This window comes from Sinocyclocheilus rhinocerous, unplaced genomic scaffold (assembly GCF_001515625.1).
Source record: "Sinocyclocheilus rhinocerous isolate Xijiao unplaced genomic scaffold, SAMN03320098_v1.1 scaffold3423, whole genome shotgun sequence".
Lineage (NCBI taxonomy): Eukaryota > Metazoa > Chordata > Actinopteri > Cypriniformes > Cyprinidae > Sinocyclocheilus > Sinocyclocheilus rhinocerous.
The window spans coordinates 194,034-209,818 of NW_015631455.1; the positions used below are offsets into that span (position 1 = coordinate 194,034).

At 37.3% G+C, this 15,785-nt stretch overlaps 1 protein-coding gene across 1 annotated transcript in view; it reads left to right on the plus strand.

Moving 5' to 3' along the window:
- The first annotated feature begins 367 nt into the window (after window positions 1–367).
- Window positions 368–15,785, plus strand: part of LOC107741715 (potassium voltage-gated channel subfamily A member 5-like) — a 31,022-nt gene continuing 15,604 nt past the window's right edge. The window contains exon 1 of the mRNA XM_016554483.1: window positions 368–3,144. Coding sequence (XP_016409969.1) covers window positions 511–2,145 — 1,635 coding nt within the window. The 5' untranslated portion in view covers window positions 368–510 and the 3' untranslated portion in view covers window positions 2,146–3,144. The remainder of the gene's footprint in view (window positions 3,145–15,785) is intronic.

Here is a 15,785-nt window from a genome sequence, read left to right on the forward strand (position 1 = left end):
TATATATATATATGAATGAATGAATAACTAACTAAAATAAACAACCAAGTTGAACAGAGGGATAGGATCTTTCCACACACAATTCATTTCAGTGAAGTGGTTCGCTTTAATGATTCAGTTCATTTGTGTGACCACTAGGGTTCTAGTCGCGGCGCCTTGCATCTTCTTAATGAAATCAACATTTAGTTTAACAGTGTTGTTTATCACTATGATTTGGTTTCCATCCCATCCACCAAAGAAAGTCCTTACAGCCGAGTGACACACCAACGCTTTGCGATTCGGTTCATTCAAAAGAATCTTTTCAACAGAACCGAGTCGCCTGGGAATCACTCCAGTACTTACGCTCAGAGCGCACACAAGTATTTACCAGAGTGACGGGAGGATGTTTGGATTATAGTACACATCTTTGACCGCAGCAGAACAATCTAGCGGTAGAGACAACGAGTGTGGATATACGAGGAGCTTTTTGTTTTGAATTGTACAGATCTATTTTTTTTTAATGGCTTGGAAATGGAGATAGCTTTGGTGAGCTTTGACAAGCGGGGTGATGGAGGCCGTGATGGAGAACCCTACCAAAACCAAAACTCCCTGGATCATCCACGCTTGGTCCACAACAAAGAACTATACTCGAGAAGTCCACAACAGAGCTCATGGAAAATGAACGACATGAACAACACAATGATGGGCTCCACTGAGAATACGGTGGATTATTACAGTCCCCATTTGTTTGATGAGGACATGGATATGGACCATGAGAACAACGAACGAGTTCTTATCAATATCGCCGGACTGAGGTTCGAGACACAGTTGGGCACTCTGAACCAGTTTCCCGACACTTTGCTGGGAGACCCGGACAAGAGAATAAAGTATTTTGACCCCCTCAGGAACGAGTATTTCTTTGATCGCAACAGACCGAGTTTTGACGGAATTCTTTATTTCTATCAGTCCGGCGGGAAAATCCGACGACCTGTTAACGTGTCGATCGACGTGTTTGCCGACGAAATCCGCTTTTATCAGCTGGGAGAAGAAGCAATGGACCGTTTCCGCGAGGATGAGGGCTTTATCAAAGAAGAAGAGAAACCATTGCCACAGAATGAGTTTCAGAAACAGGTATGGCTCATCTTTGAGTACCCTGAAAGCTCTAGTCCTGCACGAGGCATAGCTATTGTCTCCGTCATCGTCATAACCATCTCCATCATAACTTTCTGCCTGGAAACTTTACCCGAGTTTCGCGACGAGCGAGAGCTTCCAGTGACAAGTCGCGCTGTCAATGGTACTCAAGAGCGTCCATCGCTCACCTTTAGCGACCCGTTCTTCATCATTGAAACCACATGTGTGATTTGGTTCACCTTTGAGCTCTTCGTGCGCTTCTTTGCCTGTCCTAGTAAGTCGGAATTCTCCAAAACCATCATGAACATCATTGACATAATGTCTATCATGCCTTACTTCATCACCTTGGGCACAGAGCTGGTGGAGCAGCAGGGCCAGGAGCACAATAATGGCCAGCAGGCCATGTCACTGGCCATACTGAGGGTCATTCGTTTGGTTCGGGTGTTTCGCATATTTAAGCTCTCTAGACACTCCAAGGGGCTTCAGATCTTGGGCCAGACTCTAAAAGCCAGCATGCGAGAGCTGGGCCTCTTGATCTTCTTTCTTTTCATTGGTGTCATATTATTCTCCAGTGCTGTTTTCTTCGCTGAGGCAGATGAACCCGAGTCTCACTTCTCCAGCATCCCAGATGCCTTTTGGTGGGCTGTGGTGACCATGACAACAGTTGGATATGGTGACATGAGACCGGTGACTGTGGGGGGAAAAATTGTGGGCTCGCTGTGTGCCATCGCAGGGGTGTTGACCATTGCATTACCGGTGCCTGTCATTGTGTCTAACTTCAACTATTTCTACCACAGAGAAACTGACCAAGACCAGGCGTCTCTCAGAGAAGAGCCTAATAATGGTGGCCCTTCAAACCCATGTGATGAACTTCAAGAGTTGAGGAAATCATCAACCTCTAACTCAAAAGATGGAGATCACAATGAAGAAACAAACATTCCAGTTGAGAAGACTAACATGAAAGCTAACAGCAGAATGGATATTAAACGCTCCCTTTATACGTTTTGCTTGGACACTAGAGAAACTGACCTCTAGTTTGTCCATCTCTACCCCATTGCACTACCGGTGCCCGTCATTGTTTCCAACTTCAGCTATTTCTATCTCAGGGAGACTGAGCAGGAGAAGGCATCTCTCAGAGAAGAGCATAGTGGTGGTGGCCCTTCCAGCCCGTGTGATGAACTTAATGTGTTGAAGATATCTTTAAACGCAAGAGATGGAGAACACAATGAGGAAGAAAACATGTTAGAGAAGATCAACGTGATAAACTGGATATTAAATGTTCCCAAGAAACAGAAACATCTAGTCTATCTATATCCACCATGCTAAGTTAATGCACCCAGATTCTGGATGATCCAAGGATCATCGCACTGTTAAAATCCTGGAAAGTTGCAGTTATTTTTTTAAAGCACATTTGAATCTGTTAATCTCCTGGGCATCAGCAGCTTTTAAGCATTACCTTTATAATTTCTTATTCAGAAACTCACAAAATAATGATTAAAAAAAATAATTATGTAAAATTTTAAGAACTGCTGTGATGCTTTGATCACAGGCCTTAACTCTTTCACCACCTCTTATGTTGTTCATAGTTGCTCAGTGATTCAAGTGAAAAGCCAAAATAGGTTTTCTTCTTTTAAAGCATACTACTTAAAAACACATGTACATATTTTTGTAAAATAATTGTTTGGTCTTTAGGGTCTCAATCAATATCACTTTCGTAGTTAGTCTAAAATACTGTTTATGTGTCGCTTGTGGCTATCAGTATTTTATCATTTATTTATAGCAATATTTTTTCACTCTCAAATTTAAAACTCAGTGGCGTATGAAATCTATGGAGCACTTCAAGGAAAAGGACAACTTTAAGTTGTTTTGCTTCTGAACTCACAACGATAAAGCCTTGTCGACGGATTCAAAATGGATTCAAGCAGAAATGACAGTGTACAGGAGAAGGAAACCTCAACAAATGACTGAACCATGATGATCTACTGAAACCAGAGGAGAACTTAAAGATGATCCAGTGATCAATTTTCATGTAAGGTCAGTCTCCTTTTTAATTATTCACTGTTTGTTTCATTTGTTTATTTTTTAAATTTGATTTCTTTTTAATTTATGAGTTTGACATTTTGTTTGTTATACTCAATTGTAACCAGTTATTGCACATTATACATTTATACACATTTGTGTGTTCATTGTTATTCGTTTAACCCTAATAGACACACAAAAAAAAGCATGAAGTTTATGAACCATGTAAAAACGGTTAACCCAAAAATGTGCATCATATCATAACATCTAAATGAACTGATGGAATTATTCAAGTCAGAAAGAAACTGATCTCAAGTTAACTTTGCCGGTTACCACTTTTAAAGTGAGTCTTTCTTGGATATGCATCGTATGATCTAAAATCCATAGAATTAGTGTGTATTGATATTTATTCATGTTCAGCTGTCAAATGACATATCATAGAGAAAATAACAGCCAGTGAATTTGTGAGTTCATTTCCATTATTAATGCTGTATGAACCTGTATGCAAGTGCTAGAAAGAGAATGAGTTGGTATTAGGTGCCAGGAACCAGAAAATGAGCACGTGTGTTTTGTGGCAGGGGCGATCGCAGACAAGGCTGTGCTATGAGGAGTGACATATCCTCTTTCACAGAGGATTAGATATGCCCGTTATAGGTTATATCACATAACCTTTGAGAAAGTGTGTGAGTGTGTGTACTGCATACTTGTTTTGTTGCTTAGATACATAAGACAGCTGCAACTAGACAGTGGGTAATGTAGGTCAGGACGGACAAGAATAAATAACTTTTATAGCAATAAAACATCGTAAGCATATCAAAATGGCATGTTGTTAGATATGTGACTGCAAGAAGATGTTCATCTGTGAGGTTACAAACACTCTCACTGAACTGAGCTCTTCATACAATAGTGTTTTCGTTAATTACACAGTGAAATGTGAAAGTTGTTGCAGTAGAGACCCCGTTTAGACCCCTTGGCTTTTAGTCTATATCTACAGTAGCTTCAAGGTCATCTGCTCCCTCTATCAACTTCCTGTTGCAATAGAAAAATTTCACAGAAAAAAAAAAAAACTGCAGCGTGATTTCCTATGACTCTTAATGATAATTTTTTTTGACGTAGTCACGTTGAATTTAGTCATATTAAATATTTTTGACATAATAATAGAAAATGTATTTAATTAGGCCTATATGTTTTTTATTACACCGTTTCTCGGCAGATAACAGACCATCACACAAGTTAGATGCAGATCAACCACTTCATCAGGTGATTGCCTGAATATTCCAGATATCATGAGGAATCAAAACACTTATATTGGTCTACAGACTTACTTAAATACTACATTTTAAGGTTTTTAGAAAACAAACCACATTTGGTCCTCATGAGTTTTTAGTTTGCTTGTCCGACAATTTTGTGATGTAGATGAGTGTTGGAAGAGATGACATGGTAGGCTGATGAAAAGCAATCATCTTGAAGCTCTTGAAAGTGCCTCGTGATGGCAAACATGTCACAACTGTCTGTTTTTGATGTGTGCTAGCTAATCATGTTATATTTGGTTGAAGAGGACAGTCTAAGCTCGTCACATCTTTGGCATCCTCAGACCCTCCTCCTCTTCAATCAAATATAAAATGATTAGCAATGATAGTTAGGCTGCAAATGGGGACAAATGTGACCAGGACCAGTAGTTCTAAAGGCGTTCAAAGCAAGATTCACTGCTACTCTACAAAAACAGCACACACTTTTGACATGGACCTTTTTCACATTTCCAGGGTTTCTCATAGTGGTGGGCGGTATGACCAAAAATTAATATCACGGTATTTTTCAAAATTATACCGGTTTCACGGTATACGACGGTATTTATTGCATGACCGGGTGTAAACCACATTTTCTACTGATTGAGAGAGGAAATAGGCTACTGCAGTAGACTGACTTAGAATGCCCTATTTTACTGTCATGATGAGTGAATATAGTAGAAAAATTCCACTCTAAGTTGTGACGAAACACGACCCATTTGTTAACCAGGAGTCACTCTCATTTATAATCGCGACATCGTCTGATAAATGACATCTTCCAACTGAATCATAGCTAAGGATTATCCAAAAAAGTCGCTAGGTTTGTCAGTATATATATTGTATGAAAAAAAGCAACTAAAAGCGTCTGAAAGTTGCTAAATCTAGCGCTGAAGTCGCACTCGTGTGTGTGAGATGCTGGAGCTGATGGCAGGGGCGGTGGATATGTGTGGCGGTCAGTGGATATTGTGGACGAGTTCTTCTGTCTTCATGTTCTATTAGTTCTACAGCTTCACTTTCGCGACTTTCACGCTTAGTAACACATACAGCTGTTCCCTCACCACAGTGCAACAGTGAAAAGAGACCCCCACCTCAAACGCGTTCCGAACATTATTTAAACGACACCGGTATTGCGGTATTTTAAAAATTCATATCATAAGAAAAATAAACACCGGTATTCGGTATGAACCGGTATACCGCCCAGCACTAGTTTCTCAGCAGCGGAAGTCATCATAGTTGGATAAACTTCTATAGCAGTGAATGGGAGACTATTACAAATATATTGTTTGCATGCCTATTTGCTCAAATAACAAAAGGAAAACTCCACGATAGTGTTATCACATTAAGGAAAAAAATAGAGAGAGATTGATAACGGCAATCAGAAGAGAGAACGGCATTATATTTACAGTCACTCCCATAGACGCTGTATTAGAAATATCCTTACATTAGCGTTAACTATTTAAAAAAAAAATTATTTGCTGTAGAGGTAATATAGTGTTCCATGTGGCTCAGTTGTAGAGCATTGCGTTAGCAGTGCAAAAGGTTGTGGGTTCGATTCCCAGGGAACACACATACTGGTAAAAAATGTATAGCCTGAATGCACTGTAAGTTGCTTTGGATAAAAGCGTCTGCTGAATGCATAAATTATTATTATATATATAACTTTTGAGGATTTACGGTGCTGATGACTGTTAAACGCGTCATTACAGTCTTGTTAAAAGTGCAGCACTCAGGTATTTACTGGTAACAATCAATAAACAGCAACTTAAACAGACATACTATAGTCAAATAGCTTATCTATAACGTAATTGAGTGCTGCAGTGATGACATATTGTTGTAGACCAACCTAGAAGTTAGCATAATCCTTGTTCCCTCAACAAAAACCCAATAGGATTTTTCCATTGGCGTTTGGAAGCTACACAAAACTTAAATCTGAACTGGAGCCTTGAAAAGTTTTTTTTTCTTCTTGTGATTGTATAAGTTTGATCTGTCTCTTGTCCATGTGATAATGTTCTGTAATTGTGAGTGAACTTACTGTACCGCAAGACAAATTTCAGACTTTGTCTGACAATAAAGTTAAATCATAAATTCGTATATTCTAATGTCACTGACAACCGCTGTAGTGCCATTTAACCACTTGTTAGCCTTTTCAAGACAAATAAAAGCTTAAAAAATCACAAGGGGGTATTCCTGATATATGTTATGTCGTAGAATAAAACGCGAATTGTAATAATTCAGCTAAAGAGTAGTTTGGATACATTTGTAGACTTTTAGATGTGAAATTGTAAAGACAATGTTATTATCAAATGTATTCGATGAATATTTCCAAGTGAAAAAGAATAATATGCACTGTTGGAGCTGAGTCTTGTCAGCTTTTTGCGGTTCAGGAGTTGCACCTAGAGTTGAATATCATGGTTTTTTTTTTTAGATTAGAATTAGATTTTTTTTTTTATGTTCCGCACTCTGTTCTACAGTGTTCTAGGTGGTTTAGCTTGAATGTTTTAAGCCATTTAATTTACTCAAGTATAACAGTTTTCATCTGAAGGTAATGTCTCAATGTTGAAATGCTTTGAGGATTGAAAATTGTCACCCTGGCTCAGTTTTCTGGTGTGATATCAGCATGAATGTCATCTTGGTCATTTTGTCTCAATTCACAGCCAAACATATCTGTGTTGATGAATTAGTATTTTTTTTTTCTCTCATAGTCTGTTCAGTAGGTAATGCAGATAATGTGTGATTTCAGCACCACAGACAGCTCCATAAATTCTAGCACAGCTTGTAAAAGTATGCAGTTCATTTAATAAAAGGATCATTTTGAATGGTGGACAGCCATCAAATGACAGATGAAAATGGCATTAGTCAGGCTTTATCTAAGTTTTAACCTCTTGCCATTTTCATTTGAATCAGTAGTTCAACTGATTTGTCCAGGTGAAATACTCTTTATGACCCACAGTACTGTGTGTAACAGTAGAGCATCCTGCAGTTTTGTTAAGTACAATTTACAACTGCAGCTTAATGGACTGCAGTTATGGAATAATGTTGATTTAACTGAAAATAGTTGAATTTTTTAAGGCAAAAAAAAAACAAAACAGTTATAATAGTCCACTTTCCAATAAAATATCATAAATAATAGAATTAAATTAAATACATTTACTCACCCTTATGTCAATTGTGTGGAACACAAAGGGTGATTTTTTTTCATACAATGGAAGTGAATGGTGACTGTGACTGTTAAGTGAGATTTTCAGTGAATAAGTAAAATTTTGTCTTAAATTTCAGTACATTCCTCACACACAACTATTATATGACTTAAGTTGTCTCGTAATAAAGTGCACAAGTCATACAGACTACTTTTAACTCTCTGCTAAGCATCTGCTTTTGTGTTCCACAGAAGTAGAAAGTCAAACAGAGTTGGGCAAGTGAATAATGACAATTTTTGGGTGAAGTGATCATTTTAAAACTTCTTAAAAAAAAGTATAGAGTTCATCCACATATTTTATTGTATTTATTACTAAGGAACAAGCTGACATTATGCCACAAATGCTGTGAATAGAGCTTAACTTGTATTGAACCCAGGACAACCTTTTAAAGGGTTAGTTCACCCAAAAATGAAAATTCTGTCATTGATTACTCACCCTCATGTCGTTTCAAACCCGTAAGACCTTCGTTCATCTTCGGAACAAAAATTAAGATATTTTTGATGGAATCTGAGAGCTGTCTGACCCTGCATAGACAGCAATGCAACTGAAATGTTCCCAAGTCCAGAAACGTAGCAAGGAGATCTGTAAAATAATCCATGTGACATCAGTGGTTCAACCGTAATTATACGAAGCTACGAGAATACTTTTTGTGCACAAAAGAAAAACAATTTATTCAACAATTCGTTTCCTCCGCGTCACCCTGGTGCCATTTTGGAGAATATCCGCAGGACGTAAACCAACGTATGCTGTTCTGTGTCAGCTGCGTCATACGAATACGCTGTTTTTGTTCAGATCAAATCACAACAACGTAGGAAACAGATCCGGCGTGACGCAGCTGACACAGAACAGCATACGTTGTTTACATCCAGCTGATACTCTCCAAAATGGTGCTAGGGTGATGCGGAGGAGACGAATTGTTAAATAAAGTCGTTATTTTTTTTCTTTTGCGCACAAACAGTATTCTCGTAGCTTCGTATAATTACGGTTGAACCACTGATGTCACATGGATTATTTTACCGATCTCCTTGCTACGTCTCTGGACTTGGGAACATTTCAGTTGCATTGCTGTCTATGGGAGGGTCAGACAGCTCTCAGATTCCATCAAAAATATCTTAATTTTTGTTCCGAAGATGAACGAAGGTCTTACGGGTTTGAAACGACATGAGGGTTCTGTCATTAAGAGTAATTAATGACAGAATTTTCATTTTTGGGTGAACTAACCCTTTAATCTTCCAGAGGTTAGTAAATGTTTGACTCCCAAACGAACAATGTGACTTCATTTTAAGAAATGCAGAAATAACTATTTTATTAGATAGAATTGGCAAGCAGTGTGATTCTCATCTCCCTCTCATGTCAGTATTTTCACAGGAAGTGTCACATGCAATGAAGCTGGCAGGATAAATCAGGTTCAATCTGGCAGAAATGTGTTGCTAAACTACAGCTTACATCAGCCTACAAAAACTGTTAGGACTGTTAAAAGCTGTTATAGAGTTATTGGTAAATCACTGACCCATTTGACTTCAATTTAAATCTTGAAAATCTTGTACATTTTCATATAAGGAAAAATAGATATTCAAACTAAAACCTTTCTACATACAGTATTTAAAACAGTATTACAAAATACAGTATAAAAAAATGTCAAGCATGGCTCAGCTGGGGACACAAATAAAATTAGATTATTCATATTTTAGTTCTCATAAGCGTTAGAAATAACATAGAAATTAAAAGGTATATGCACCCTCTTCTCGTGTGAAATCAAAACACTTTCACTTTTAAATATTTCCTCAATTTTAAAAATGGTTACCTTTACTTGTTGCAAACATAATCTTTTAATGGACAACAGATGTTAATTATATTACAATTATTTACAATAATTTTAATTAATAAATGACAAATTGTTTTATTTTTATTTAATTTGTTAACGTGTGTGATTGCATTTAGTGTAGAATTAAAGCCATTGGTTGAGTTGTTGTTAGGGTTTGTGTTAGAGATGGATTGCTTACCCTGACGTGACTGTGACTGTGTTATCTTGTCTTTCTAATATAAAAAATGCTTGAAGCAACAGAACCATTCTGGGTCTCTTATATAAGTGGCCCTTCCTCTCTGACCGCTGCTCACAGAGAGTAAATGGCCTTTCAATTAGACAAGAAAAAAGAGTGTCTTAAAAGACAAGGAAAAGTGATATAGAAGGGAACGGATATAACCTCATGAGCTGAGTGGAAGTGGATTAAAATATATCATTTGAAAAAAATATTATCTTTGACATTTTCCTTGGTTTTCATTTTGTTTTTTAGACAGACAAAATTTAGCCAACTGTATCCTCATTTTATTATATTCCTGTACACTCTTAGAACAAAAGGTACATAATCTGGCACTGGGACAGTGCCCTTTTAAAACCCTTTAATTTCAGCTCTAATATGTACCTTTAAGGTACTAATATGCACTTTTTAGGGCTAAATAAGGTACAAAGTAGACTTGTGCGGTATTCGGTAATGCGATATATCACGGTAATGAATATGCACGATATTGTTATCGTGGGCACTTCTAAATACCGTGAATAATTATATATTACAAATTATTCAGAATTTTTAATGCATTTTAAGAATACTTTTCCCATAAACTGGTCAAAATGCACAACACCGCTGTATGCTGCTTGAAAGACGCTGCACTCTGATGTAAAGAAGCGCGGACGTGAAGCACATGGCGGAACACGTGAGAGACGCTCTGGATGAAAGCGCACTTTCACTCTCTGACAGCAGATGGCGCTAAACTGCAGAAATAATAATAATAATAATAATAATAATTCATTTAAATGCAGCCGTTACCCCAGAAATCCTGTAAACAAAGCAACTGCACTACTTTCTGTTTCTGAATCGTGTTTAAATGATTTAAACAGCCATTCAGATTTGTGTATTTGCTATGATGTTCATCACAGCGCCAAATACTTAAATATTTAGACTTAATAGGCTATTTATTTTCAAACTTTTTTAACATTTTTTGATACCGGCATATCCCTAGTACAAAGGTGCACCATTTGAAACGGTACTGCCCCAGTGACAGCTTTTGTACCTTTTTTCTGCAAGTGTATGTGCTATTTCTACTTTTGCATTTTAAAGTTAGCAATAATCACTGTTTTCAACACATTTTACTTCTGCATTATGTTGTATTTCTGAGTAAAACAAAATATTCAATGTGAGCAAAATACATGTAAATTTAATATCATATTCATTGTGTTTTTGTTTAAATTATTGTGTTCTTAATTATGCGTTTTTGAATGTTTGAAGTATCCATAATATTTTTCAAAATAAGTGATGGCAGATTTGTATTTTTTTTTACTCTATTATTTAAAGACTCTATAGTTTATGTGAGATTCTCTCAGGTTAATGTTTTTCAGCCTGCATGGTGTTTCCTGGTTAAGAAATATGAATTCAGAAATGCATTGCAATCAGAAATTACTTGCATTTAAGATGCAGCATGAAACAGTTTGACACTGACAATTGCATTAGATGAACCATTGATGGGTTGGTTGTTTTATGGCCTTGCAGTGTTGTGTTTCCTCTGTATTACATGAATGAATGTGTCAGCTAGTGTCAAAACTAATCGACCAGTTGACTAATCCTTGCAACCCCTAACACGCACACATATTCTCTCTTTTTATGGGCCTTTTTCAGTCCATATAAGACAATGGTTGTCAACCATTTTCACTTGAAGACCCCCATTATCCAACACAATATTTGAAGGACCCTGTAAGACATTTTCTCTGGTATATCTGCTGTAATCATGACAATGCTGTTTGCTTTCATACTTTTTATTAATAGAAACTGGGAGTGTTGATATATCAATTAATTTTATGATTTCAAAATATCCTTCAATAATAACTATAGTTATTGAGAAGAAAAAATGACCTTAGTGTACATCTTGATTTTTTTATTTATTTGTCCCATCCCTGACAACAACAAAACAATGGGATTACAGTTCAATGCTACTAATGATTTTGATTGTAATCTCTTTATTTGTATAGATTTTCTGTCCCTCTGCACACGGTCATCTGAAACAGATTGATAAGGTCAAAGGTCAGGGCTGTGACCTCTGTGATGGCAGATAGTATATTAATTTAGCAGACATGTTTATCCAAAGTGAATTAAACTCAAAATATACTTCCGCCATTCATGTTCCACGGCGGTCCGTGCACTGTCAGTGTGATTTAATTTTCATAATCACCAGAGTCTGCAGACATCTGCATGCTAGGGGTTGAACAACCTAAGATTTTTTAAGTTGACATTTATGTGATGAAAGTCAAGTCAACGTCGACTAATCGCTGATGATGTCATTAATTAACAAATAAGCCTGAACCTTGAGCTGAGACTCGAACACCTTGTGCACAGCTATGGCATATTACACAGCACTGCTCACATGGCTATTTCTCCTATAACAGCTCATTTTTATCAGTTGTTTTGTCTTTGGGTCGTTAGATTTCTCACAGATTTCTGTTCATTCTAAATCAGATACAGATAAAGGAGCACAGTAAAGATTACATTTATATGAATGTGAGAGAGCGATTGCGTGATTGAATTAATTCTACCTGGCAGCATCTCTCTACTAATAGCGAAGATGTGGATTTTACTTACTAAGAAACATATGCTATAACTTTTCAGTTTCTAAGCTATATTATTGAGAAATCACAGAAAAGTGTTGACAATACATTTCCGCGCTATACTGAATGATTCTCTGCACACGATTTGCGCTTGAAGTACGAACTACTGTCTGTAGCCTATGTGTGTGCGTGTTACAATGCAGCAGCACATTAGATTAGAATGGTGATTGACTTACCTGTACAATAAGCTGTTTAAAGTCACAAGGCTTTCGGAGTATGCATTTATTTTATAAACTTTTCGGAGTTTTCGGAGTATGCATTTATTTGTCATTTTAACTGTTTGGAAACGGAGCGTAAATATGGACTTCAAAGATTTCTTATCCTGTTGCGTCCTCTATAGCAGTGGTTCTCAAACGTTTTACAGCGGCGTACCCCCTGGGGCATTTAACATTCTTCTGCGTACCCCCTCTCTTCCACTCAGACCGCAGTCACACATTTTCTATTAAAGGACAATATTTGCCCCCTTAAATTGATTTACAGGTGCATTTTTTTACCTTTATAGAGGCAAATTTTCTATCCTTATTAATTGTATCTTATGTCATGTTTTATGTCATATTCTTAACATTCCATTAAGTGTATTATTAATATAATAAATAAAGCAATAAGTAATCGAAGTGATACTTGTAGATTTAAAAATAAAACCGCCAATAGGTGGCGGCAAGTCGCTGTCTTAATGAGCCAGGCGTCGCGTCATTCATTCATTCAGTAACGAAGCAAAATGCTGTAGTTATGAATGGGTTATTAATCACTGACTCTCCAAATCGTTCAAAGCCGCAGATTCGTTTACTAATGAAACACCGCTGTATGTTGCTTGGAGATGCACACCAGATGATACGGATTTCGTTGGAACTATTATTTCGTTGCAAAATAGAACAAACATGACAATATTCTGTTTAAAATGTAAAATGTTCACTTAATATTACCTTTTTTTGTTGAACTGTTGTAAAAAAAAAAAATTGTCACATTTGCCATCGTTTGGATATTCAGGGAAATGTGCATTCTTGCTCGTATTTTAAACATGAAAACAATAACTCGCACAGGGTATGTGTCTGTATCGAAGAGATCAAAACTCGTACCCCCTCTGTCACCTCACGTACCCCAGTCTGAGAACCACTGCTCTTTAGGACCAGCGACTAGTCGACGTCAAGCTTAAAGTGTCATAACAGAGCATTAAAGTTGACTAGTCTATGCAACCCTGACTGCATGCAGCCCAATTTGATGATGACACTATGGGAACGCTTCTGTGTGATTGTATCTGAATCACTCCAATCTCAGTGGTGCACGTCTCCCCGTGACGTGTGGCGCCGCACCACGAAAGCTATATAGGATACCCGGAACACTGTCATCTTCTGTGCCTTCAGTAAGTGCTCTGTGTTTGTGTGTGTTATTTGGTGTTGTGTGTCCCATAGGATTTAGCTTTGTATTATATGGCGAGTAAGCAGTTTAATACCTGTGTGCCTTCCTGCCTGTGCTACATCACAGGTGGGGACACACACGATCATTGTGTTCACTGCTTGGGAGCAGACCGCACATGGTCAGCTATGGAGGGGGCTGGCTCTGTGCATTGTGAAAGTCGTCCAATGAGGATGCCCTCCCTTTCTCAGCTCTCACTTGCAGACTCCAGCGCCTTCTGAAGACGCTCTTCAGTTTCTTCTGCCTTGAGTGAAGGCCTAATGCTGATCCCCTGCTTTGCCTCCTGGCCCTGGAGAGTTTTCACTTTATGATGCAGAGAATGCAAATTGGACTTACTCAATGTAAGCAATGATATACATCTGACTCCACGAGATGGAGGGAAGTTAGCGAGGGACAGACCAACTTAAAATATTTAAGTCGAATGAGCAGATATTCTTCTTTATTAAAATGTGTGTCTATGAGTCTCAAGAGACTTCAGATAAATTATTTTTTTCTGCTGGACATGATTATCATTAGGCTATAGTAAAAGGACAACAACAATAGTCTAACTTAAGAATTTCAATAATTTCGCTTTAATTGTATATGGTGATCAGCCATCTTTTACACATTCACGATTCTTATGATCCCTTTCTCTTCTTATTCAAGAAGGTCATGTCCCGGTTCATTCAGTTTGTTCATGAATAAAATGTCTTGTTCTGTGCCACTCCGAGTTGGGTGCAGCAAATGGTTCAATTAAATGGGTGTGTTTGTTCAGTACATTCAAACAACGAAATGCACTGTGCACTGTGCATCCATATAAAACAAGCTCATTTATCATATATCCTTTCCTTCTAAGATGCATGCAAACTTTTTGGCATCCAGGCGTCTGGGCCTTGCAGGGTCATAATCCATCCTTGACATAACAACACAAGTACCTCATGAGCCGCAGACATACTTGAATTATTCAGGGAAACTGACCTCAGCTGCTAACAGAAACAAATGAGTGTGTTTGATCAAGGAATCTGATATGCTGATCTAGATTACTTGTAATCTAGATTACTAGATTACTAACATGATGCTGATGTTCAACATCAAATATGATGATTTATAATGCCTATAAGCCACTATAAAAAATTACTTTTATTTTTATACCAAATACATGATGTACTGGTTATATAAGTGGAAGCAGCATATAAAAGCAGAAAGACTAGTGAAGCGAGTGTTGTGTCTCTATCAGGTTAAATGACGGTGTAATGATTCCCAGAGACAGTGAGGGGGATAAGGAAAACAAATTCCTATTAAGGTCAGTTTAATACTCAAGAGGTTACTTTTTCAGCTATTTAGGTTACTTGTTTTATCGGAAATTAGTTGTTATTTAGCAATAATTATTATTGTAACTATTATAAATTTTTAAAGACCCCTGAATTCAAAAGGAGTTTTGCCATTTTTATTTCATGTACATCACTGATGAGAACCAAGATTTTTTTTTTTGTACAAAAACATCATGATCAGTCTAGTCAGTATTGCTGAATAAATTAAAAGTACTCTTATGAGCAATTTCTTTGCTGTGAATCAAAAACATGCACATTAATATTATGACTGTCTGCTAATAATCAGAATTTGACCATATTCATATTACTGAGTCATATAAATGCTTCAATCTGATTGCCCGATTAAGATTAAAACAATATTCTGATTCCCCAAATTCTGATTCCTACCACTGAAATATACCTGTTTTAATCAGATATTTGTTGCATGTAAACACTATATTTAAAAAATCCACTGAAAGGTGTTAAATGTGCATGCTCAGTCCACAAGGAATTGTTGGTGCTAACAGATGCTTTACTGTAAAGGCTAGGCTATTAAAGGGGTCATATGATGTTGCTAAAAAGAACATTATTTGGTGTATTTGGTGTAATGAAATGGCGGTTTAAGGTTAAAAAAAACACATTATTTTCCACATACGGTACATTATTGGTTCTCCTCTATGCCCCGCCTTTCTGAAACGCGTCAATTTTTACAAAGCTCATCGGTCTGAAAAAGCGAGGTGTGCTGTGATTGGCCAGCTATCCAGTGCGTTGTGATTGGCCGAATATCTTAAGCGTGTGACGGAAATGTTACGCCCCT